This window comes from Camelus ferus, chromosome 19 (assembly GCF_009834535.1).
Source record: "Camelus ferus isolate YT-003-E chromosome 19, BCGSAC_Cfer_1.0, whole genome shotgun sequence".
Lineage (NCBI taxonomy): Eukaryota > Metazoa > Chordata > Mammalia > Artiodactyla > Camelidae > Camelus > Camelus ferus.
Genome location: NC_045714.1, coordinates 7,993,856 through 8,020,051, shown reverse-complemented (window position 1 = coordinate 8,020,051; position 26,196 = coordinate 7,993,856). Strand labels below are relative to the sequence as shown.

Here is a 26,196-nt window from a genome sequence, read left to right as displayed (position 1 = left end):
ACATGAGAAATCACATTCTCCTGCCCACAGCTCCCCCAGAGGGCTTACCATCTTTGTTTCACAAGTTCCCTTATCTCTTTCTGTAAATGAGAATGATAACAACTCCTACCTCACCAGGTTGTTGTAAAGGCTAAATGAGTTACTACCTGCCGAGAGCTGTCACATAGCAGGTGCTCCGTGTGTGTCAGGGGGTGTCACCATTGCTGTGTGCTCTGCACCGTGTTCAGTGCTCTTCTTGCAATGTTCTGGTGAGAATAGCACAGGGACAAATAGCTGGGTGATTTTGGTCAAATCCATTTCATGTTCTGGTTGTCAGTTATCCTCATCTGTAAAATGTGGATTTAATGCTAAACCAGTGTTTCCTAAACTTCTTTTGTCACATACAAGCTTCTTGATCTCTGCCACATCACAATCACCTAAATTCTCTCTACTATTTGTTTTAACCTACTCTTTTTCTTTAATTTGAGTCACTTTTTTTTTTTAATTTTTAGCCTCATCCCAGGCAATAGTATCCATGGAATTATATAGACATAGATCAGTGCTTCTCAACTGGGGGTGATTTTGACCCCCCAGAGAACACTTGGAAATGTCTGGAGACATTTGGGATAATGTCTAGTAGGTAGAGGCCAAGGACACTGCAAGATATCCTACAATGCACAGAACAGCCCCCACAACAAAGGATTAACCAGACCACAAAGTCCATAATGCTGAAGCTGAGAAATCCTCTCTCTCTCACACACACACACACACACACACACACATTTGAATATGCTTTGAAACAAATATATAACCATCCCCCCCAAAAAAAGATTATCCAAGTGCCATCTAAATCACTGAGTGTATGTTCAAGGACAAGGGTACTGAATGCTGGGGATCCCCTGATCAGCCATTTCTTAAAGTCCTTTCCTCCTCTGAAACTCAGAGAAGTCACACTGGAGACAGTAGTTATTTCTCCTATTACTTAAAGCTAAGAAAGGAATTTCTTCAGAAGCAACACATCATCTCTGGAAAGAAAACCCTCCTCATTGCAAAGTAGCTGTGTTTACCCGTAGAAATAGTCTGACTTTCCAGAGACCATAAACCGAAGGACTGTGAGATACAACCACCTGCCTGGAGCAGTGTGACTCCCACAGGCTGGTTACCCAGAGCACGTGCTCATAAAGGGGCCTCACATTTCCGGGTAGAGCAGTGATTCTGTACATTTTCCCCACCCGGACTTAGGAACCGTGTTGTTCACGCACACGTGACTCCCATAAGCACAGCAAATAACGGTTACAATTTCCCTTCTGTCTCTAACATTCAGAAAACTCCAGTGTGATACCAGCAAGTTCATTGGCCACCCTCAGCCTTCAACAGTAGTTGGGGATGAATTATGTGCCATTGGCTGCAATCTGTCCAGAGTCCCAAGACTACAGTTGAAGACTGTTTGTTCAGGGAGTTTCTCAACCAGGAGTTTCTTAAACTGGAGCCACTTATACATGAAGGTGAGAAGCTGTGATGAGAAAGACTGGAAACAGAGCCAGAAAATGGATTAGAATCAGTACCATGCCTTCTGCACACGGAGCACTTTAGATGCGCTGTTTAGACTTCATCCTCAGCACAGTTGTGAGAGGTTTCCAGGGAAGGAACTCTGCCCACCATCAACCAACGAGAAGGCTGAGTTTGGAGAAGGACCCCAAAGCAGATCCTATAACTCCACTTCCTCCTAGTTTGCTGGCCTTCCACATGACTCCGGGCCAGCCTAACAGACACTGCTCCTCTGTCTGATGCCCCCGGAGCTTTCCCACTCCTGGCACTGGTGCTGGGGAATAATCTAGACCCAGTCACTTAGAGGCAGAGGTGTCAGCTGGTGCATCTCATACAAGGCCTTTCTCAGCAAAGTTCACATCCTCTTGATGATCTGTAGGAATGAAAGGATTTCTGGAAGGCCACATCCTCTCAGACTCTCATACCTTCTGATGTGGATTGTCATTCACAACTGTCCCCTCTTTCTCGAGGTTCCTGGTATGTGGGATTTTTGCTTAATTGGACACCAGTGTTGGGTCAGGTGTCTAGGTCTCCTGTCTCTCTCTTAATATGCCTGGAATTCTTGCCAGTCACAGTGTAGCTGGGATTCAGTGGAGAAGACCATGGACGCAGAGGGACATGCTGTGGAAGACCGTATTAAGGACACTCCCAGCAGGTGACTTTCCGCCACAGTTGCTGGAGCTACTCAGTGCAGATGCTCAAGTAAACAGCTCCCATCCAAACCCAGCTATTCGTGGTCTCTATTTTGGATTTGGAAAATGGCATCATGGTGAGCCCCTTAGCTTCATATCCAACCACTGCTGGCTTGTTGCCTTCTGCAAAGCTGAAGAGAGCAAAGCCAGACGGGACTGCTCCCCCAGGTGCGCCTGCCTGCCCACGCAGAAGACGAACTTCCCTGCAGATTCTGGCGTGTGAGTTGATGGGGGAGGGTGTGGGGAGGGGATCTGGCGTGCAACCCGGGGAAGGCGGGGTAGGGGAGACGGAAATCACACCTCGCATCTCCTCACAAAGGTTGGAGTCTCTTTATGAGTGCGATCCGCCGATCTGTAATCAAGGGTTAATTTCACAGCTCACTGCTTCATCTGGCATAATATCCATTCAGACTAATTAAATCTGTCTAATAATGTGAGTGTCTTTGTCTTTGTTCTTCCCCTTCTTTGTTTTACACCCTTCACATCTCATCTCCAGAACCACACGCCATCACACTCTACTTGACAAGCAGAATCCATCCCTAAAATTAAAACATTCCTGACCTATCTGCAATGACAAGGCAGACGAGCTTCACGGCGCTCCGGCCCATGAAGGGAGCTGACACATTTGTTTTTAATTTCAAAAGAGTAGAAAGTGAAGATCTGACCCCGTCAATCAAGCCCCGTGACAAGTTTAATCATTGGTGCCCCACAAAAATCACAGCTAAATAGGAATGCAAATACTGTATCACAGGGCTCTTATAAATGCTAATCAAGGAGAAGTAATCAACTGACAATTTCACTGATCTCTTTTCTGAAGAAGTCACTCAATGCTCGGTCTCTGGGCCACAAAGAAAAGAGAAAAAGACAAAAGGGACGGGTGAAGTTCCCCCCCAACCTTCCTTTTATTTTTCCTTCCAGGACATTTCTTTTTAAAGAGAGAATTCGCTCTTTTGATCCATCGTTGGACTTGAAAGAAAAGAACTTACGCAGTTATATGTCAAGTGTACTTTATTATCGGTACCCGGGCTGGGCAGAAAACGCACCGAAACTTCCGCTAAAATAAAAATCATCATTTGTCTTTGTCATTAATCTGTTCTCAAATTCTCTTATATCTAAAAAGTGATTGACCTTCTCTGTGAGAGGAGGAGAGGGAAAAAAAAAAAGTTTTGTAAGTAGTTGGAAATCTGAAAATTGTGATCACGGTAACTTAAAAAAAAAAAGAAGTTGAAAAATCCCTTTTAGAAACTTAATCTGGTGTTGGTGAAGAATTTATAAGTACCGAGAAGTTCTGAGCCAAGCACTTCCCCGCTCAGCGGGATGCTCGTCTCTGCTCAGAGACACGTAGGTTGGAAGCACATTTTCCACATCCCCTTTTTACACGGGACTTGAGAGCTTTGTATTTTATAAAGTTTAGAACCTGAGAGTTTTTTCTTTCTTCTTCTTTCTTTTATTTTTTAAGCAGGAGGTCATAAAGAAATCCAATTCATTGATTACTTTCTCCTGGAAACCCCTGTTTCATGGAATCATAGCACGGAAAGGAAAAGCCAGCACTAAGTTATTCCAGGTTTGCCCTACAATGTTTAATCAATCCTATAAAGACAGAATATTCCAGAAATTCAGGTATTGGCAAGATTAATTCCTAAAGTGCTAACCAAACCAAGCTTCAAATGTCCAGGGTGGGTTCCTTCACCTTAAGGACAGGAAAGTGGGAATTTATGGGGGGTTTGGAGCTGTTGGGGTGTTCCCCTTTTGTCATGTTCCATGTAGGGGTGTTGGGGTGGGCCAGACCCAGCTGCTGCCTCTTCTCTTGTGGCTCAGGAGCCAAGAATGGCTTTTCCATTTTTAAATGGTTGAGAAAAAATGAAAAGAAGAATGTCTTTTGATTTGAAAATGACATGAAATTCAAATTTCAGTGTTCATAAATGAAGTTTTACTGGGGCACGGCCACGCCCATCAATACACATCCTCCACGGCGGTGTTGCCGACTGCAAAACCCAACAGAGGTTGTATGACCTGCAAAATCCAAAGTATTTACCGTCTGGCTCTTTACAGAAAACATTTGCTGACCCCTGTTTTATATCATCATGGGAAGTTTGCTAGATCTTGGCTGTGCCTCAGTTTCCCCAGTCATGGAAATTCTTTCTTCCCAACTGTTTCACTGAGGTATAATTGACAAATAAAACAATCTATTTAATGTGTGCAACGTGATGATTTGATATATGTATTCACTGTGAAATGATGACCACAAGCAGGTTAATAAACACATCCATCACCTCACATAGTTACCTTATGTGTGTGTGTATGTGTATGTGTGTGTGTGGGGGTGAGGATACTTAAAATCAATTCTTTTAGCGAATTGCAAGTATGCAATACAGTATTGTTGACTATAGTCCCCATGCTGCGCATTAGATCCCCTGAACATACTCATTTTATAACTAAAAGCTTGTCCCCCATCCCTCAGCTCCTGGTAACCACCGTTCTACTCTCTGCTTCTGTGAGTTCGAGTTTTTTTTTTAGGTTCCGCACATCCGTGAGATCATGCAGTACTTGGCTTTCTCCATCTGGCTAACTTCATTCAGCAGAACGTCCCCCAGGTTCACCCATGTTGCTGCAAACAGCAGAGTTTCCTTCTTTCTCATGGACTAATATTCTGTGGTGTGCACACTTTCAATAGATGATCGCCAGGGAAGATGCCTTGGCTTTTTCGGATATACAGTTTTAGTTTCCTGGAGCAGGACAGGCTTCCTCTCACCCAAACGAGCGCCTCGCTCACCTGGTACGAGACCTCGGAGCTTGAACCGTTGTCACCTGCTCCTTCTGCTGCCCGGGGGTCTGAGGACAGGCAGTTTGTGTTAAGGGGAGAGATGTGCAGTCTCCCCTTGTGGGGTCAGTTGCCTTACTGGTCAAAGTGAGGGCGAACCAATGGACCCTTCACCACTGCAGCAAGGATGAAGTGGGGGGACCCTGGTGATGGGCGGGAGTTCCGAGCACCTTCAGACACGGTGATACTGGCAGATTTTCCTAAAGGTGGCCCCGCAGGAAGTCACTGGGGTTGAAAGTTCAGCACACCAACGTCCAAATACACTTTTCATAAGGAGGCAACACAAAGTGTTGGTGTCTAATTGGCTGTGTGTGACCTTGGATAAACTACTGCTCCTCTTAAGCCTCTGTTTTCTCATCTGCAAAATGGGGCTAAGAACACAGCAAGGAGTTAAATAGGAAAGGCCCTACAGAGGAGCTGACCAAAAGCAGGGACTCAGATTACCTCTAATAAGCGTAGGCATTATTACTTGCATTCTATGCTTTTAATCCTGGGTCATGTTGCTCCTGAAGTCCTGACTGTAAAGTGAAGGAGGCTTAATAGTTTGAACTAAACATGAGTATATTCAGGGAGGATTAGAATGAGCACATTTCATAAATCAACAAATCAGATTTTGCTCTTCCCCTCCCCCCAGCACTGCTTCCTGTCCTTTGGACTCTAGATCTTTGAGGCCTGTCTGGCAGGCGTGTACATGGTGGGGGAAGTCGGTTCATTCTCAGAGCTGCTTAGGGCTGGGGTGTGCTGCGTGGGTGTAGGTTGAAATTAGATCTGCAGGGCGTGGTCCTGAAGTTTGCAATACTCTTCTTCTTGAGAAGGTGTTGAGAAGGTACCAATGCTGGGCACTTTCCCTTTGGTCTCATCCCTAAACGACCATGGCTTCTCCCCTTTAAAAGCATCCGGATTCGGTCAGGATCACTTTTGTGCCCTCCGGACATTTGTGAGTCTGGGGCTGACGTATCACTGGAGAGGAGAGGAGGGATTTAGAGCAGGTCTGTTCCATTCAGTCCCCAAAAGTGCCCGCTGGAAAGCTGGGTCACCGAATTCGCAGGGAAGTGCCAGGATCCTCACAGTTGGCTCATCCTCGGCCTACGTTTGCTTGCGTCGTGGACGTGACTTTTTAAGTGGAGTCACGAGGTCTTGTCCCTGCTCTGTCCTCAGCTGGGTCTGGCTCAGCGCCTGACCCTCAGTGAAGAGGCCCTCAACGGGCGTTTGTTGAATGAGCCAGTGTGGGGCAGAGAGTCCAGAAGGTGGGAGCCCTTGTAGAGAAAGGGCCCTTAGTTTAAACCAGAGTTTCCGCAGTTGGTTTCCATGGAGACGTAGCTCTGTGAGATGCCAACAGGTGTCATGGGAAGAGATGACTGCTGAACAAGCCTCCCGCTCAGGACCTCTCACAGTCTGTCTTTCTTTATGCTAATGGGTAAAACAAACTCCCAAAATGGCAGATGCCTTACAAAACTTACTGGGCTCCAGGAACGTTTTCCAGTGAGCATCTTGTGGGAATGGTGATCTGAGGAAGGTAATGGGAGAAACGTTTCTCTCCTGGGCCGGCTCATGTCTGGGCCACTCTGTTTCCCTCTGCCTGGAGCAGCTCTCTGCACAGCTCTGTCTCACCTTTCCCACCTCCTCTGACCCCCGTTTCCTACGGAGCATCTTTCTGTGCCCAACACTCCCCTCCTCCCTTCCCGCCAACACGGACACTCGATGCTTTGCGTGGTCCCAATCACGTGACCTGTTCTACTCCCTGGACCCTCCTCCCCTCCAGAGTGCGGGCTCTTTGCGGGCAGGATTTGCGTCCATCTCAGGCACTTCTCACAGGCTGGGGCCGGGCCCTGGGTGGGCACTCAATAAGTAAATGCTAGCTGACTAAATGGATGGACGAATTTATGAATCCCTGCTTCACACTCGGGGAAGAGGCACAGAGATAAAGTGCACAGGTGGTCCCTGCACCAGCCCACCCACCCTCGGGCTCAGCTGGGCGCCTCAGGAAACTGGCAATGTGGCGTCATCGGGTGCCAGGACAGCGTGCACTCAACAGGGCACCACTGCTCCCACTCAGGGTGGATGCTCCTCCAGGCCCCACAGCCCACTCACGGTGCCCACGTTTGTGGGAAGTGAGGGCAGATTTCTGTCCATCCACGCACACCTGTTCTCCCTGCGATTAGAACCATGACACACGACAGTCTTTTTTACGGATTGCCCACAGCAGAGGCTAGCTTCAAACACTAGCTTTGCTCCTTGCAAAGTGGGTCAACGTGGGCACGCTGTTTAACAACTCTCAGCCTCACTCTTCCCACCCGTAAAATGGGTCCTTCACTTAGTGCTGCCTGGAAGATGAAGTATTTATGACAAAAGAATTTAACCCAGTGCCTACACAGTAAAAGCTCAGTGCGTGGTGGATGTATTATTATTATTAACAACCCGCACTCATCGCTCACTGTCATAGCAATGCTCCAAAGCATAATTTCCATTCTGCAGAGGAAGAAAGGGCGGGCCACAGAGTTTAGGTGGTCTCCTCAGCGTCTGGCAGTTAGTAAGGGCAGCCCAGGTTTGCACTCACATCTGCAGGACCCCAGAGCCCGCCCTTTATCCAGCTGTGTATCTTAGGAGGCTGGGTCCCAAGCGGAACAAAACAGCCTGGTCCATAAAGCTGCCAAAATCTCTTGACAATTGATTTTTCCTCCTGGCTCCGACAACAAGCTACAACTTCCCAGCATGTCTGAATTCTTCTCAAGCTATTACTCACCCATGGGCTCTGGTTTATTGTACAAGGTGGCTCATCCTTTGGGAGAAAGGAGCTGACTGGAGGTGCTGCAGGAGAGAGGAGGGTCACCCCAAAACTTTAGCTTCTGGTCTAGAGGAGGTGGTCGGAGGTTGCCCCCACTCTGCCATCCTCTGAGCCATCCCAGCCTCGCCCACTCCCTTCTGGGTGCCTGTCTTACTGTTGGCGCCTTTGGGGACCGGGCTGGCGTGGGAGGGATGGGGAGGAGGCCTCAGGTTCGGGTTAATCTCCTTGAGGGCCCGGGGCTCCCCTACTTTTGGCACTGACTCTAGTCGTTGAGGAAATCCGTATGAGACCATCAGGCAGAGTCCGGCTAATCGAGGGAGCTGTTTCATGAAGCTGCTCGGAGACTCCAGGGCCACTTTGAGGCCCCTTCCCTCACATCAGAAGACAGGGGACATGCGGGAACATCACAAGGGAGGCCTCATCGCACCCGGTTCAGGACACAAACATGGAGCTGGCAACACATCAGAACCAGGCACTTCTGCCCCTTAGTGTTACGTGGGCCTCTGTTTAAACACCTTCTCCACAGCAAGGCCTTTCCTTACCATCTTAGCTAAGGGCCCACCCAGGCACTCTTTTCCCCTCCGGCTTTATTGAGATGGAATTGACATGTGACTCAATCTTACGGCTTCAGACGCTGAGCAATGACCGATGTTACTTTGATTATTTACGTGCTATCTGTTCTTCTCACTAAAACGCGTCTCCGTGAGATCAGCACCCTGGTCATTCTGGTCCCTTGTTCTCCTTCCGCATCTAAGCCGTGCCGGGCAGAGGGGCCACTCACTCAGCAGGATCTGCCGAGTGGCTGACTCATCACATTACATATTTCCCAGCTCTCTCTGTTAAGAGACTGTCATGGAAAGGGGGTTAATATGGAGCGTATATGCACCGGTTCTGCTTTCCATTTTTATAATAAGATGATATATTATTATATGCAGTAATATGTATTAATTATCTATATTAATGACAGAGTAAGAAAAAAGCAGGGCGAATGCTGCATACAGGACTTAGGCAAGACGTCAGAAATGTCCCGTCTAAGGCTTGGTTGTGCCATTAGGCTGCAGCACGGAGGGGGCTGTGTAATCTCCTGTCAAGCATTTTTTTAACATGGGGAATATGGTCAGGGATGTTTGCAAGTGGACCTGGTACTTACGTCTTATCTACAACCTCTCTCTCTAGAGCCATGATTCTCTGCTGGGGGGAGATGCTTGCCTCCTAGGGAGCGTTTTGAAGGTCCCTTCCCGGGAGGAGGGGGACGCTACTGCCATCTAGAGGGTGGAGGCCAGGGATGCGGCTCGCCGCCCGGTCCTCAGTAGGACAGCCCCCATGTGAGGACTGCCCTCCCCAGCGTGTGCAGGGGGCCAAGGCTGAGAAAACATCATCTCGAGATGTTTCGGTGTGCTGCCTCAAGGGTCCTCCCTGCATCCAGCTCTGGATGCAGAGGGATTTCCCCCAAAGGACTGGACCAATGAGGGGGATGAGAGTGACTCAGAAAAAAAAGAGTTTCACATTTGGGGATAGAGTTCAAGGAGTGTGTTAGCCAAAAAGAAATCAATGGAAGCCCCATTATTACTATTATATACACATTTATACGTTGAATAGATAATTATATGCTCTCTGCATGATGCTAGGTCAGGGGCCGGTGAGCTTTTTCTTAAAGAGCCAGAGAGTAAATATTTCACAGTTCACAAGGGGCTCTGTAGCAAGTCCTCCACCTTGCCATGGTGGGGCTAAGGCAGCTCAGGCAATACGGTAACGATGGGTGTGGCCGGTCCCTAAAGCTTCATCTACACAAACAGGTGGTGGGCAAGGTCTGCTCCCCAGACCTGGGGTGCTGAGCCCTGTTCGAGATGTTGATGCCACAGAGATAAAAAGCAAAGACTGGGCTCTCCATTTACAAGTGAACAAAATCCACCTACTGTATGAAGCAGTGAGGCCTGATGAGCAGATTCTCTGGGCATCGTTATTAGGTCCAGTCCCCCTGCGCTGGCAATGAAGCGAGCATTCTTCCCATGTTTGAAGGGTCTGCTTCCGGCCAGCGTCACCCTGATGACCACTGAGTCTCCCCACAAGCATCCAAAGCACCAGCTGGGCACAGGGGTGGGGCCACCCGGAGCCTTTGCTCTCTCCTCTCGCTCTGAGCCCTGAGCGACCTACCGTGATTGTGATGACAGTGATGCACTCAGATGGCCTCCTGCCTCCACTCCATCCCCGCCATCTGCCTTTCTCACGGCACGAGGGCAACCCACTCTGCATTGCACATCCCGCCCTGCTTAAACCCTTCCCTGGCTCCACTGTCCTGTGGTGGTGGTTGGAATCATGATGTATCCCCCCACCCCCTAACACATACCTGCACACACAGGCATTATTTAGCTTCTATTTCAAATGTCAATATAAAAAGTGCAAATAATTGTCGATTTAATACTGCCTCACTTCTCTTAAATAGACTTTCATTTGTGTCTCCTACGACCATGGTGCCTGCGTGTGTGTGGACACGCACGCACGTCTAACACACACACACATCTGTCATGTGTCCTGTTGTTGCCCTATGCTGTACCTTTGCTTATTGTTTGCATCCTGGGGTTCAGATACTAAACAGATTTGGGGGGAATTGTAGAGGCAGGGATAGACAGGTATATTACAGAAAACAGTTTTAGGGTCATAAAGGTGGCGGTATTCAGGAGGCCTGTGTGGAGCAGGTTGTGTGTGTGTGTTGGGGGGTGGAACGGGGGGATGGGAATGGATTGAGAGCAGAGGAAGGAGCGGAAAACGTGGAAGGAAGGGGCTTGAGCCGCGGCTGCAGGTGCACCCATAGAAGCCTCAGTGCCTGCTTCTCCAAGTCAACAATATAGATCATTTCATCACTGCGTATTTTATTTCCCCTACCAACAGGCATTTCCCAAGCTGTGCATTGGACTAAAAAGATGAATCTTAGACAATAGCCAACCTGGCATTTTGCTGATTTTAATGTGTTTATTGTGTTAGTTATCAACAGAAGCCTTAAGGGCTTTTGGTAATGGGGTCCATTAAAGCCAAAAGAGAGAGAGAGAGAGAGAGACAGGAAAGAGATTTTCTTCTCTAGGTGTCGTCTTCTTAATTTGCATAAATGACAATAGTGAACATCTTGATTCGCTGCCACCTTTGTGAAGCTGGTAGTTGGAAATCAGCCACCATATATAATAATAACCCCTGTTTATGTGTGACAGGCCCTGTCCTCGGCGCCTCGCGAAACTTCCCTCAATCAGTCCTCTAAAAATCCCTGTGAAGCTGTTCTTGATCATTGAAAAAAAAAAAGAAAGAGGCACGTAGAGGGGACGGTTCTAGTGTCAGGTCCCCGAGGGGAAAGGGGCGGAGTCGGGGCCACCCCCAGACCTGCCCCCTGGTGAGGGGGGTGATTTCAGGGGGACGGTAGCTTTCCCAGCGAGGCCGGGCAGAGGGAGAGAGTGGACATCTGAGTTCACGAGCCCTGGTTTTAAAGTCCACTCTACTGGCCACTGAGCTTCATCCTGGATTTGCCTTTTAAGTAAGATTTTTTTCTTGGATTAGAAAAATACTGCAAGAACTTGGTAAAAAATTTCAAACGCCATAAAATTAAAAAGTGCCACATCCAACCCTGGTGCTCCTTTCTGATCAGTCCAGAAATATTCTCTCAACAGATAAACATAAGTGTGTACACACACACACACACACACACAAATTCTTATTTAAATAAGATTTTAAATAAAAATCTTACCTAAAAAGAAAAACCAGGACTAAGCTCAGTGGCTAATAGCAAATTCTTTGTTGGGTAAAATTTCTATGCTCTTTTTAACACAAAGGTGAATACCATAGACGTTTGGTATTTCCATTAAAGAATAAACCTTGCGATTGTTCTCCATCAGCACATAAAGGTTTACGTCATTCTTTTGAAAGGCTCTGTTGATCTCCTGGTATGGAAAACTGAAAAATGCCTGTGCAATTCCAATGGGGGGAAAATACCCCTCATTTAAGTAGTGCTGTACCTGGATTAACTCATTTAATCTCCCACCTAACATATGAAATAGGTATTTTAATAGCCCCACTTTTCAGAGGAGGAGATTGAGGCACAGGGAAGTGAAGCGACTTGCTGGAGATCACACGACGTGTGAGTGTGAGTGGCAGAGCTGAGATTCAAACCACTGGGTCTGGAACCAGAGTCTATGGCAGTGGAGACAATACCCGCACCCTCACACCTTCATGTACGTGCCCGGATAGATGCAAAAGATACATTTCCAGCCATAAACTTGCAGGCAAAGAGAATAAATACTTAAAATGTTGTCAGCTGTTGCTACGTTCCTCCCTGAAGTAGTAAGACCATTTCCGCTCCCATCCACAGTGTGTGGTCCCATCTTTGAAATGTCAGTTTCTGTATTAAGGCAGGGGGACAAACGGAGGGACTCCTGTCTGAACAACGAGTGTGTCTCTCCTTCAGACAGAACAGAAGTCACCTGAGTTCATCTCGGGTGACTCAGCCGTCTTGATTTCATCAGCCTCTGGCCGAACGAGCCTATCCCACGAACCTCTCTTTTGTGTTGCCCCAGTGGAGAAGCCACCTTCGCTAGCTGCCTAGCAACCCCGCAGGCACACACATCATTACTCACACCATGCTTAGTCCCGGCAGGACACCTGAGCCCCTTAGGACCATTGGGTCACATTAGTTAGCTGATGGGGTAAGCAGAGGGGGTGGGCAGGGCTACGCATGCGCAGACACACAGCGAACCAGTGGCTCGTTTGGATGAACAGAACCTTCGGCGTGGGGCAGAGCAGCTGAGGTCATCACATTCCTCCAGTGCCTCTAGGTGGCCAAGCCTACCTATGCAATTAACACAGAATGCTCTGGCTTTGTAACAATGGAGCTGAAGTAGCAGATGATAGGGAAAGAGAAAGGCCCCTTAAGTGTTAAATGCTTGATACCAGAGGCCTCAAACTGTTGGCTGGAGAGCTGGATCTAGCCTGAAAGATACATTTTGGGTTTTTTGGGGGAACTGCACAGGGTATTTGAAAAGTCTGGAGTTGTTGCCAACAAATTAAAAATCCGAAACTTTCACATAATAGCTTCTTATGAAAAAAACTGAGAGATTGGGCAACTGACAACTTTGGGTCCAAATTTCTACATGGAAATGACCAGCTGCTACCCCGTCGGGACTGGGCAAGTGCTCTGCTGTCTGCCACACTCCCCACCATTCCCTGTAGTCTTCCATGCTGCCGCTCTTGGCTCATTCCTGCCTGGCTCCTAGGGGCATGTGACTTCAGAGTGGTTGCAGGTGTGCACACCTCATGGGCTTCAACCAGTGATTGACAGGAGCTGTTTGTAACTCCCCCTGCTTCTCCCCTTGGCTGGAGGAACTCAGGCCTGTGCTCCGCACTGGCTCCCCAAATTCTCTGTGGGGCCAAGTGCCCATGTCCCACATGACAACTTGCATGACAAAGTGCCTTCCCTTCTCACCCTTTCCTGGTGCTTCCCGGGATTAGGAACCCTGGTCTCAGTGGCGACTTCTTGGGGAACCTGATATGAGACAAACACTAAATCGAATGGGGAGGGAGTGTGGGTAACAAGACGTCTTGGCTGCCTGGGGAGACAAAGAGCTCTGGTGCTTGACTCCCACCCAGGAAACTAGGGCGTGGGGTGGCTGGGTCTGAGGCTCGCCCAGAACAGAGGATGTCTAACGGCTCAGGTGTTCCAGGAGGAAGCTGCTTGCTTGGACCAGCCTGACCCTGAGCAGTTGTCCAGGGAAGGGATGGGTGATGTTTGCTGTGGGCCACGCAGGGGAGAGAGCCGGTGGGGGTGGTGCTGAGTTGTGTTTGACGGGACAGTCCCTTAGCTGGTGGGGGGCCCTAGGACTGGAAGGGAGAGCCACAGTCCACCACTTGGAAGAGGGAGGCATCTGCCTGGATCAGAGAATGAGAGAGAGAGGGCTCAGAGGGAACTGTCCAAAGAACCCATGAAAACCCAGCAGTCATGGACTGAATGTCCCCCCCAAAATCCGTATGTTGAAATCCTAATCCCCAGTGTGATGGTATTAGGGGTGAGGCCTTTGGGAGGTGACTGGGTCATGAATGGGATTAGGGCTCTTATTAAAAAGATCCGCCAATTCTCCACTGAAGACATACAAATGGCCAGTAGGCACATGAAAAAATGCTCAATATTGCTAATTATCAGAGAAATGCAAATCAAAACTATAATGAGGTATCACCTCACACCAGTCAGAATGGCCATCATTAAAAAGTCCACAAATAATAAATGCTGGAGAGGGTGTGGAGGAAAGGGAACCCTCCTACACTGCTGGTGGGAATGCAGTTTGGTGCAGCCATTATGAAAACAGTATGGAGATTCCTCAAAAAACTAAAAATAGACTTAACCATATGATCCAGCAATCCCACTCCTGGGCATATATCCAGGGGGAAATTTAATTTGAAAAGATACATGCACCCCAATGTTCACAGCAGCATTATTTACAATAGCCAAGACATGGAAACAACCTTAATGTCCATCAACAGATGACTGGATAAAGAAGTTGTGGTATATTTACACAATGGAATACTACTCAGCCATAAAAATAACAAAATAATGCCATTTGCAGCAACATCGATGGACCTGGAGATTGTCATTCTAAGTGAAGTAAGCCAGAAAGAGAAAGACAAGTACCATACGATATCACTTATATGTGGAATCTAAAAAAAAGACAAATGAACTTATTTACAAAACAGAAACAGACTGAAAGACATAGAAAACAAACTTATGGTTATGGTCAGGGGGAGGGGGTGGGAAGGGATAAATTAGGAGTTCAAGATTTGCAGATACTAACTAATACATATAAAACAGATAAACAACAAGTTTCTACTGTATAGCATAGGGAACCATTCAATATCTTGTAGTAGCTGTAATAAAAAAGACTATGAAAATGGATATATGTATGACTGAACTATTATGCTGTTCCCCAGAAACTGACACAACATTGTAAACTGGCTATACTACAATAAAATAAAAAAAAAAAATAAAGAGATCCGCCGGAGCTCCCTTTCTGCTACGAGGATCCAACGAGAAAACAGCCGCCTGTGACTGGGAAGAGCGCTCTCCGGGAACCCGCCCACGCTGGCGCCCCGACCTCTGACCGCCAGCCTCCTGGGCCAGGGGAAGGAAACCCTTGTTGTTTGGACGCCACCAGGTCTGTGGTGTTCTGTCACAATAGCCCGAGCTGACCAAGACACCAGGAGCTAAAGAGTTCGTTCTTTTCTGGAGCCAGGTGGTGGTGATGGTTGTGGAACAATGTTAATGTATTAAGTGCTGCAGAACTTGACCCTCAAAAACGGTGAAAAGGGTCCTTTTTGTGTTACATATAATTGACTCCAATAAGAACCCCCCCCCCAAAAAAAAGAAAAAAAAAAAAAAAGAGAATCCATTTTAACCATCTGCCTGGAGCACAGACTGGAAGCCACCAGCCCAGGATAATAAATAAAGAACTTCTATTCTCAACTCCAGAAGCAAAGGGTCCATCTCATCTCCGTGAAATAATTCCTAGGCAATCTATATTAGTAGGGTGTCCTGTGCCAATATTTCTTATCAAATACCATCCTAAAAGCAAGGCCTGCATTATATTTTTTTCTTGGTATTTAAGCTGATGGGAAAGTTGGTTCTGTATTTGATTAAGTTCTGCAGAAACTGGACTTGTGATGAGCCATTAAACAAACACTTTTTTTTTTGGTATAGCAATAAAGCCTCCAATGATTAATTAAGTGCACAATGCCAAAACAAGTGTCTTTGTTTAAAACGCAGTGGACAAGACAGCCTTGGGAAAGTTGATGTCTTAAGTAGACGCCACAACATGTTTTTAATTATGTTCAGGAAGACGGACAAGAATAGGAATCACCAACTGTTCAGAAAGATAATTTTTTTTTCGAAGAAATATTAGAATGAAAAAAACCAAACAGAGCATTATTGATTTAACCCAAATGCCATTTGTTGGGCCTTTTGTAATTTCCTTATTAGTGTCATCATTCTGGAGTTCACATCCCCCCTTGTGTTACAGCGTCTGGCATCTGCTCAGCTCTTCGCAATATGATACAGTAAACACGCAGTGACTGCTCATATTAAAATGTTTTATTTGTTGTAACCATACAACTGATCACACGGTGCGAGTCCTAAATTATCCCAATCATTGCCCAAGCTAATCGGAATAGAGGGAATCAGGGACCATCTCTGTGAGATAACAGGCAGGCCGAGGGTGCCGGGCAAAGCTGTCAGTTGGAAAAGGAGAAACAGCAGAAAAGTTCATGCAACATCAGTTCCCCATCGTGTCATCATGAGAATGGCCCACTGCTCGGCTGAAACAGACATCAGCCGGCCTGGATGTTGCACAGGGTGAGGGATGCACTCTGGAGCGGCTTACCTTTAGATTGTATCAGACAGTCAGATTCCATTTGGATCAACGTGTCCTATCTCGATATTAAAGATAATAACAGTTCGAGCTTTAAACAAGGCCAGCTCCTAATTGCAAACTGCTGAAGACAGAATGGGAGCCTAACGGTTTGGCCCTTTTCCCCTAAATTGTCAGGAAATGGCCTCAACTCATTTGGCAATCGATGGAAGTATTGTGGAGAGGGGGCTGTGGGCTCTGTATTTCAAGAAGTCATTTAGACGTATCACTCAGAGCACTCTTCCTTGTTGTCCATCCCACTAGGTTTTGAAAAATGGTTAATTATTCATTTTGCTAGTAAGTAATGGCTTTATCTTATCATAAGCATTAATGATATTGGAGACCGGCTTGTGAACCGCACCAAGATGCTGTCTTTTGTACATTCCTTGGTTTCTTCTCTCCCCTGGTGTGGTTTGAGTATCTGCTGGGCGCTGAGCTCTGGGCTGAAAGCGGTAGATCTCGGGGTGGACAAGCAGAACTCTCCCTTAAAAAGCACAGGCTCGGAGCTTGGAGACCCGAGGGGGATGGCACTTCTGCGGAGGGACACGCATTCCCGGCACCGGCAACGGGGAGGCAGAGGAAGGGTCCGGGCGCAGCTGAACGCCGGCGCCTCTTTTTCCCCAGGAGGCTGCGGGCACCTTGCATTGCGGAGATCCGTTAAATCAAGGTGGCCGACTAGGCGTTGCTGGGGGGGGGGGGGGGGTGTGCTGGTAACCCCACTTTCAGGTCCCCTTGTGAAAAGTCGCAGCCGTCTTTGTTACTCATTCGTTGGTGCTTTGGTGAGGGAGGGTTCTTCTGAGGGAATCTGACATGGAGCCGTGTTCTGCTTGGGGCTGGTATCGAGCGGAAATCGAGGTGACACATTGGGATGAGGGAGACGTGGGGTCACAGCTGACATCTGATTCGCATCTTGATGGCACTCCATTCAAGTCTGAGCAGATATCACACCCTCCATGGGTCTCCCCTGGACACAGAATCTTAAGTAGCTGCCCCTCCCTCATTATTTAAAAAAAATATTTTTATTGAAGTATAGCCAGTTTACAGCGTTGTGACCTCTCCCTCTTTCTTCATCCTCCCCAATCCCTGTGCCCTGCTTCATTTTCTTTGACACTGATCATCATCTGCCATACTGTTATATAATTATTCAGTTTTGTGTTGGATGGTTTTTCTCCCTTATTTAGGGTCCAGGCAAGAGGGCAGGGATGTTGTCCATTTCATTCTCTTCTGCATCTCCAGGGCTTGGGACAATGCCTGGTACAGAGTAGACAGAACAATACATTTGTTCAGCAAATGGTCAGGAGATGCCGGGGTTCCTACAAGCCACCACAAGTCTGCGGAGTAGCTCCTGCTTGTCCATCTGCCAGATCGCGGGCTGTTCCTTTGTCCTGGCACCTCCTTAATTCAAACTGGTGCGGTCGCTCACCCAGAGGCCCCAGTGGTCTCCTAAATGTCCCCCTGCTTCCTCCTCTACTCTCTTCAGATCCTGGCTCCATAACAGACTCTCCTTTTCAAAATGTAACTTGGATAACGTCACTTCCTGGCTTAAAATCCTCTCATTGCTTCCTGTCCCTCTTAGAACCAAATCTGTACGACTTCTCACGGCCCACAGAGCTTACCGGAACGATTCTGTTTTTACACGCGTATTCTTTGCTCACTCTGTGCTAGCCACCCCCAGTCCCGTGTTCTTTCAAGACATCATACTCCCTTCCCATTAGGACCCAGACACATGGTGGTTCTGTCCCCCCTAAGCCTCCCTTGACTGCCTCCTTCATATCATTCAAGCCACAGCTCAAACAAAGGTCAGGCACCTCAGAGATGCCTTCAGTGACCGTCCCGTCTGAAATAACCTGCCCCAATGATCATCACTTTTTATCACATCACCTTGTTCTGTTGTCTTTTCCTTTTGGCTCTCACCACTAGCTGCAGTTCTCTTACTCATTCTGTTGTTTGCTACTTCATGGTCTGTTCTCCTTCCCTGGGATGTTGGCACCTTGGTGGCAGTGACCTTGACCATCTTACTCATGGCCAATGCCTAGAATGGTCCGTAGCCCACCATGGATGCTCAATGAGTACTTCAGTGAATGATTGGATTGATCTATGGACGCAGAACTTCCTGACAGCAAAGGAGTCCCTCTTTCATTCAACTTTCAGTGTCCAGTTCCCCAAAGAATACATGTCAGTACCTGGTAGTTCTGCTCACATCATTCTTACAGATCCTTGTAGATCACATGCCTGTAAACTACATGCACATTCTTAGCTATTCCTTGAAGTTACAATGAGATTTTAAAAATGAAGTATGATGTAACTTTAAGGTTTCAATTCAATGTCTGGGAGGGTTTGGAAGACCAGGAGTGGCCAGATAATCACCTCTGGGTCCACAGTCTTTGTAGAATTATTGTAGTTGAGTGTTTTATCCCTTTTCTGGTCCTGCCATGAGTTATTAGCTTCCCAAAGTGAAATCAAAGTCAGTAGCTGTTTTGCAGGTGGAACGATTGCAGACGCCAACCCTTGGTTGAATTACCATGTAAAGGGAAGTCTTGGACTTGGGTAATTATAGGATATTTCTTCAATAAGCCTTATCTGATCCTTTTCCGCTAATAATTGTATGTAATTATATTTATGTGTGAGAACATTGCATATTAATGAAGACTAGGGCCCTGAGGATTTAAAGAACTTATGAAGCATTTGACTGGATACGACCAATCATTACACGTCCTCCAAAGCACAGGGGGAGAAAGGAATTTGTCAAAAAGAAACCAGATAGTAGGAGAAACCCCACACTTTCATTAACTGATAATATTTTTATTAGGTTGTTACTTCCAAGTGTCTTTTAGTACTTGAACTTGAATTTAAATGTCTGAAAAGGCATGGGTATTCAGGAAAAGAAAAGTAATTACACCCTGTAATTCTGATTTAATTACAAGGAAATAGATGTAACATGATGTGATAAAAGTTATGATGGGCTCTTTAAATGATATATGTCATTAACGTGTTAATTGGCATGAAATCTGAACTCGGAGCCAGAGGAATCTTAGGTGAATGTGAGGTCAACTCCATTATAGGCAGCCTTATGATGAAAATTCCATAAAAGCATTTCAAGTTTTATTCTACAATGTACTTTCCCCCGTTTATGTTCAATACAATGAAATTCCAGTCTTTTTTTTTTTTTTTTACAAAAAGGAAGGGGAAAAAAAGGCCATCCTTAAGATACTGGGGTGGTTTAGCTTAAATTTGTAATTGAGTAGACACGGAGTCAGGGCCTGATTAAATAGGAGAGAGAGAGAGAGAGAGAGAGTGTGTGTGTGTGTGTGTTTCTTTTTTCTTTCCTGAGCTCAAAGACCAGGTCATGTTTTGAAAATCCTTTTCTCTCAGCATCTTAGCATAAAGATGAGATGAAATGAATAAAGATTTTGATTATTAAAAGACCACCTTTTCCTCCAAGATGCATCCTATGACCTGTTTATTTTATGTAATTATGATTTGGGGGCTCATGGCCGTAGTTAGCAATCAAACGTGGAAAGAATGCATCTATTCAGCAGAAGGAAATAGCCAAACTAGACTGAAGTTACTGCTCTAAGAGCGGGTAGGATGCCACATGGAACCTCAGGACCTCAGACCTTCGGCTGGAAATATCTGACTTAAGCCGAAACGAGAAGCTGGTGCAGCAACTTCGCTATTGACGTGCCTCGGTATGAAAAGTCCCAGTGCATCTTCTAATTCGACAGCTCTCGGAGACGGAAATGTTTTCGTGAGAGCAGCCGCACTGATACTCCTTTTACGTGATATTCTCACCGCATGTACACCCAGGCTGGCGTCTCTGTCCGCGCGGACATCTGTGCCTCGTGTACATGCTTCTCAGAGAGTTCCTCTCTGTTCCTCATCTCTCAGTAGACATTTAGCCCAGTTTAATCCAAATTACTTAAAAAGAGAATGGATTCCAGAGCATCTGCATTTGGTAATAATCTAAACATAAAGGAAAGAGAGATTCAGGGAACTGGCAGAGGGGAGGACCCTCAGGCAAAGCGGATATTAGGAATGGATTTGATATTTCGCAGCTTTGGAGATGAACAGTGCCTTGGAGAAGACCAAGACAGAGTCTGTTTAGTTTGACAGGACCCTGCATGATTCACCCTTCTGACTCACTCACTTCCACTATTCCACTCAGGGCAGAAGGGCCTTCTTGATGTTTCCTTCATAACCCTAACTCATTCCTGCCCCAGGGCCTTTGCACGCGACAACCCCAACACTCTCTGAAATGTGTTTTTCCTGCATCCCTCGTTCATCAGGTCTCAGCTCAAATGCCAGTTCAGATATCCTCTGGGTGCCTTCTCTGATCACTCAGTCTAAACCAGCAATGCCTTCCACATCTTTTACTTTCTAGTTCCTCCTTCTGCCTTGATTTTTTTCATAGGAATGATCTCTAGATTGTGGCAGATGTATATTTATCCATAGCCTATCTCTTCCCTCTAGAATGTAGGCTCTCTGAGGGCAGGCACTGGATCTGTCCTGTTTGCTGCTGCCTTCCCAAACTGAGGACAGCCTCAGGCACATGGAAGTAACTGTGCTCACATCACGTGACTGATGTAGGTCTATATCCTGATGCCCCATCCACCAGCTGCCTGTTCTTGGGCTGGTTACTTAATTCGTAGATGCCTCAGTAGTCTTGTTGGTAAAATGGGAATAGGAGTTTCAAGAATTAAATGTTTGAATGTATGAAATGGTCTCAGCATGGTGCCTGGCATGTGACAGGTGCTCAGTACATGTTAGCTTCAAAATGAGAGATTTTTCTTTAGCAAATCAAGACTGGGAAATGGCTGGGAAGTGAATTCTGGAGTCAAGTCTGTATGCAGGTGACAGTTGAAGTAGATGACAGAGACCAGGAAAGCATCCTTCCTGCTCGATTCTGCTCCACTCCATGCTGGAGTTCCCTAGGGGAGGTTTGAGAGTTCTTCTGCAAATACTGGGGAGGGACTGAAATACACCCCTTGGTGCACGTGGAGCGCCTCTCTTCACCGTGCCTGGCTGAGAGTCTCACGGAGGCCGGGGCAGCCTGCTCCTCTCCGGGCAGCAGCTGAGGGAGAGGCAGCACGGAGCACGATTCTAAAACAGTGAACCCAGGAATCAAGCCGGTGCTTGCTTCAAGATCCCAGCTCCTACTGTTTACTTGCTTTGTGACTTTGGGTGAATAACTTCACCTCATGGGTCTCAGTTTTCCTATCTGCACAATGGGACTAAAAATCGTATTTTTTTTCCTCACAGGGCTGTGGTGAGGATCAACTGAGGTACTGTAATGTCCCCGGGTGAGGACCGTGGTACAAAGTTTCGGCACGAGTCACGCATCACGACTTCAAGTGATGCCACGTCTATGTGGAAACAGCAGAGGAATCAACAAGCACTTGGTTTCAGAAGCTTAGCTGCAGCCACTGAGCCTGAAAGTTCACAGACGTGAAATAGCCTTAAATCGATGACAAAGGTAGAAAGAGACTGCGTGGCACCTGTCATGAATCAGGGGCTCGACAGTGTGTGGCCAGCCTGCGCCCAGCACTCCACAGTGTCTCCTCATCACACAGTGAAGGGTCACCCAGGCAGGCAGACCTCGCCCATGGCTTGAATCGAGCTTTTCCTAAAATCACTGATTTGAGAAACTCAATAACCATATACTCTCCACCTGATAATCAAAACCCAAACTCACTTCCCGGGACCTTCTGACCATCAGGCCAAGTTGACCAAACACCAGACCTCTTCAGATACTGGCCGCAGCCAGCTCGGCAGTCACCGGGCAGAGCCAGGCCCCCGCCGGCACGGGGGTGGGACTGGGCACCAGCAGAACGGGACGAGGTGCAGGGTCCCTGCTAACAGGCCTGCGGCTCCCGCAGGACCCACTAGCTCGTTTCCATCCCAGGAGGCCTGTAACACCCCTTTCCACCAGGAATGTCCTCTGAGGCTCCAGTCCGCCAAGCCCTTCTGTAAGTTTCTGTTTCCGAAACCGCCTTGAAGGAGAACTGGGGTCGCCTCACCCCATCCCCGCCGTGCCCAGGCTGAGCGCCCTGCTCATCCTCACCTGCTATCGCAGACATTCATAATTTAAGCTCGCCCTTTCTTTCCTACACGCCACCAACCAGAGCCGGATGCTGGAGGAAAAATTGAACTCTTTCTCCCAGGATACACTGAAGATCAAGCAGAATCTCATTAAGGCTCACTTCAAAGATTCGTCCTTTATTTCCATACAAACAAGTTTGAATTATCGTGCGTGAATCTGCTGTTAGCAGGGGCTCTGTTCCATTATGCATGATGCCTTAGTGCTCGGTCATGAATAATGGGCAGTGCTCCATTAGCGGTTTTCAGTCGTATGCTAAACTTTGGGAGTGGTCGCGTTATTAGGTTAAAGTTCTGCCCTTTGCATATGTATTTGATTTCTTACTTAAGCTCTCATGCTCTAGTTCATCAGAATAGGTATTGCAATCTTGTTCTGACTAAGCACAGCACAACACGTGTTGTGGCTATGATTTCTTCGTTTTTATTATTATTATTATTTAATGTTTATTGAGCATTTACTATGTGCAGAGGATAGTGATTATCCTTGAGTGTATAATATTATTTAGTCTTCATCAGAAGCCCATGAGATAGGAATGACGATTATTTTCATTTTACAGGTGGAAAAACTGATAATTAGAGAAGGATCTTAATTGCCCACAGATAAGACTTTTAATAAATGGTAGTGCTGTTCAAATTGATTGGTCTGACTTCAGATACCCCTAATTATTACATATACATATATTTTTTACTATGTTGTTACTTTCTGAAGAGCTTTCCTAGATAATCTATTACTTGGGAAGCAGACAGTTTTATGTCCATTGTACAGATGAGGAAATCTCACAACCAGGAGGCTGACTGATTCCTGGGAGTGAGAGACCCTTGCTCAAACCCTGGTTTTGCCTCCATCTGATCTGGGAACACTGGTCTTTCTGGATAAGATGAGCTGGTGGCACTAGGGGGTCTATAATTCTTCCGGGCAGGGGTTTTCTCAATAGTCCCTTCTGATTCCTGACTCTGGAGGCTCCTTAGAAAGATGAGACACATGCTGACCCTCTCTTTCACCCATTGTGTGACCCTGGGCAGATCACTGCCTCCACTTCAGTTTCTTCATCTTTACAGTAGAGGTTAGTACCTGCTTCTTTCAGGGTCAGTGTCAGGAATAAACGAGGTAGGATAAGCTAGGTAGCAGCTGGGACACACGAAGCACTTGTACATGTGAGCTTATATATATATATATATATATATATATATATATATAAAAATATATTATATATAATATTATAATAAATATAAATATATACAAATATATATATTTGTTTTTTTCTTGGGGGGGTAGTTTGGTTTGTTTATTAATCAATGGAGGCACTGGGGCTGGAACCCAGGACCTCGTGCATGCTAAGCACAGCACTCTACCGCTTAGCTCTACCCTCCCCACTCTTGAGCTAATATTTTTGTTTTGCTCCCTTTAAGATCCTTAATACTGTTTAACTTGTGTCTCTCTGATTAACCCAAAGTCCTCTGGTGTGTTACTGGAATGTTTCCTTTTTAAAAAGGACTCCCTTCTTTTAACATCCCATAGCTTGATCGACAAAGTCATTATTTATTTCAATGTTCCTTCCTAGTCCCACAGCCCAGGACAGTGATTATAAGCCAACGGCGTGCCCTGTTGGCCCCTCGCACGACTTAATTAATGATGTTAAGATGGTTTGAAGAAGTTGGTTACAACGATCGTCTTTCAGCCCAATCTTAGATTATTGAAAAACCGTTGGAAGGGAAGTTTGAATTGGCCGCAGACTTAATTTTTAACCTCTTGAGTTAGCTGATGTCAAATCCAGCCCCATTGTCAAGACAGGAAATGCTGGGGTCCTCTGGAAAATGTCTTAATAATTCCTGCATTATTTATTCAAGATACTTGGCTAGCTCAACTGGGAATGAGTTTTCCATTTGGAAATGTGTCACAGAATGCCACAGGCAGGAAGTCAGCCTCAGGAGCTGGAGCTGAGAGGCTGGTCCAGGATCTCTGAACACACACAGCCCTTTCCTGCACAGAATCCCTACTCCCACTGGTGCCGTTATCTGGACCCTTCTTCGCTCACTCATCACCTCTACTTCCACGGGTCCAGATTACATCAGTTCTTCAAGCTTCATCTCAAAGTCAGATTTTTCTTATCCCAGAAACCGCTTCTCCAATGCTATATACTCATGTTGTGCTTTACAGTTTTTGAAGTGCTTGGGCAGATGGTACCTTGTTAATCTGGTTGAATGCTATCTGCCTGTATTCTTTGTATCCATTCGCCTTCTGTCACCCAGGACTGAACTCTCCTTCCCCACAGTGGGACCTAAAGCTTCTCTGCCTTCCCTGCATGCTAAAGAGAACTTTGTTCCACCCCCAGGCCCCTTGGTCTTGTTGTTTAAATCTGGGAAGTGGGTGAGGGGAATAGTAAGAGGAGCCAAAGCTATCTTGATTTATTTACAATTAAAAAGCAGAGAAATTCCACGTGGAAAGGCAAAGGGAAGGCGAGGGAAGTGGCAAAGAGAAACAGAAGCAGAGGAGAAACAGAACCAAAGAGAAACAGAACTTTTTTGGTGAGTTGCTAGGGAGAGCCTATATTTTGTGCAGAGTGGAGCTCTGGGGCAAGTGGATGGGATGAGTAAAAAGAATCGAAAGCAGTTTTTAATGAATGGATGTTTCCACCCCTTTGGCATTTTGGGAGAGGCTGCAGTAAAGATTTATATTGGTCTACAGATATCTTTCCGTGATGGATGGGCATTTCTCCTGAGAACAACACCCACGTCAAAACTGGCCTGACCTTAATGAACTGATGTTTGTACTGGAATTTATGCATGCATTCTCACCCACCCCGCAGCACACGCATGCTCCAGGAAGCTTCCCCAGTGCAGAGCTTGGGTCCCATTTTTATTCATGTTACCCAGGAGGCCTTGCTCTGATTGGTTTCTTTAGCAAAAAGTGCTGATTTGTCCATGTCTTGGAGACACATGCCTCCTGATGAGTCCAAGCTCCTGAGTGCCTTGTGGGTCGTCTGTCTGATCAGCGTGTTCGGCCAAGTCACCTGCGATGGACCCAGAATGCACGATGGACCCGGAGTGCGCGATGGACAGGGTGCTTTGGGCTCAGAAGCTGTAGATTTGTATTTCAGCTTTGCCCCGAATAACCATGCAACCTGAGCAGGTTACTTAACTTCTTTGTGCCTCAGTTTCCTTATCAAAAAATGTTGTTTCCTCTAGATTGTTAAAAGTAAGCAAGAGCAACGTGGTTCACATTTTCTACATTGATGGAACCAGAGAATATAAGGTTTAGATGGGATCTGAAGAAATGAGCACTGGTCCTGAGATGGCAAATCATTTTTGTTAGCTCTAAATTCTAATCAATGGTAGCCTCTGTTTGGGACACTCTTTTTTTTTTTTTTTTCCTTACCAGGGGTACTGGGGATTGAACCCAGGACCTCGTACATGCGAAGCATGCGCTCTGCCACTGAGCTATACCCACCCCCTACCCTGGAGCAGTCATTTTCATTTGGGGTGATTTTCCTCTCCGGGCAATGCCTGGAGACATTTTTGGCTGTCACACAACAGGGATAGGGGCAGGGTATGCCCCAGGCATGTGGATGGTAGAGACCAGGGGAGCTGCTAAACATCCTACCATGTACAGGACAGCCTTCTACAACAAAGAATTATCCACCCAAAATGCCAGTAGTGCCAATTTGTTCTGAAGGATTCAAACTCCACGTCTTCCTTGAAACTCAGTGGGAAAGAATACCATGATTGATTAGTGATGTCTGTCTTGAATACAAGAGGTGGATTTGGCTAATTTGAAAGCCACCTGCCTGCACCCCAGTGTTCACAGCAGCACTGTCTACAACAGCCAAGACGTGGGAACAGCCTGAA

The 26,196-nt window shown here is 46.6% G+C and overlaps 1 protein-coding gene and 1 non-coding gene across 6 annotated transcripts in view; both read right to left on the bottom strand.

Annotated features, from left to right (window-relative positions):
* Window positions 1-26,196, bottom strand: part of TSHZ2 (teashirt zinc finger homeobox 2) — a 410,600-nt gene that overhangs the window by 33,365 nt on the left and 351,039 nt on the right. For 2 of the 5 annotated variants that reach the window (XM_032461399.1, XM_032461392.1), the window contains exon 3: window positions 15,924-17,505. The exons of the other annotated variants lie outside the window; for them this stretch is intronic. In XM_032461399.1, coding sequence (XP_032317290.1) covers window positions 17,432-17,505 — 74 coding nt within the window. In that variant the 3' untranslated portion in view covers window positions 15,924-17,431. Of the gene's footprint in view, window positions 1-15,923; window positions 17,506-26,196 lie in introns of those variants that run through there. 5 annotated transcript variants of the gene reach the window in all.
* Window positions 25,727-25,798, bottom strand: TRNAA-CGC. Its single transcript has one exon. It is a non-coding gene; the product is annotated as a tRNA-Ala (tRNA).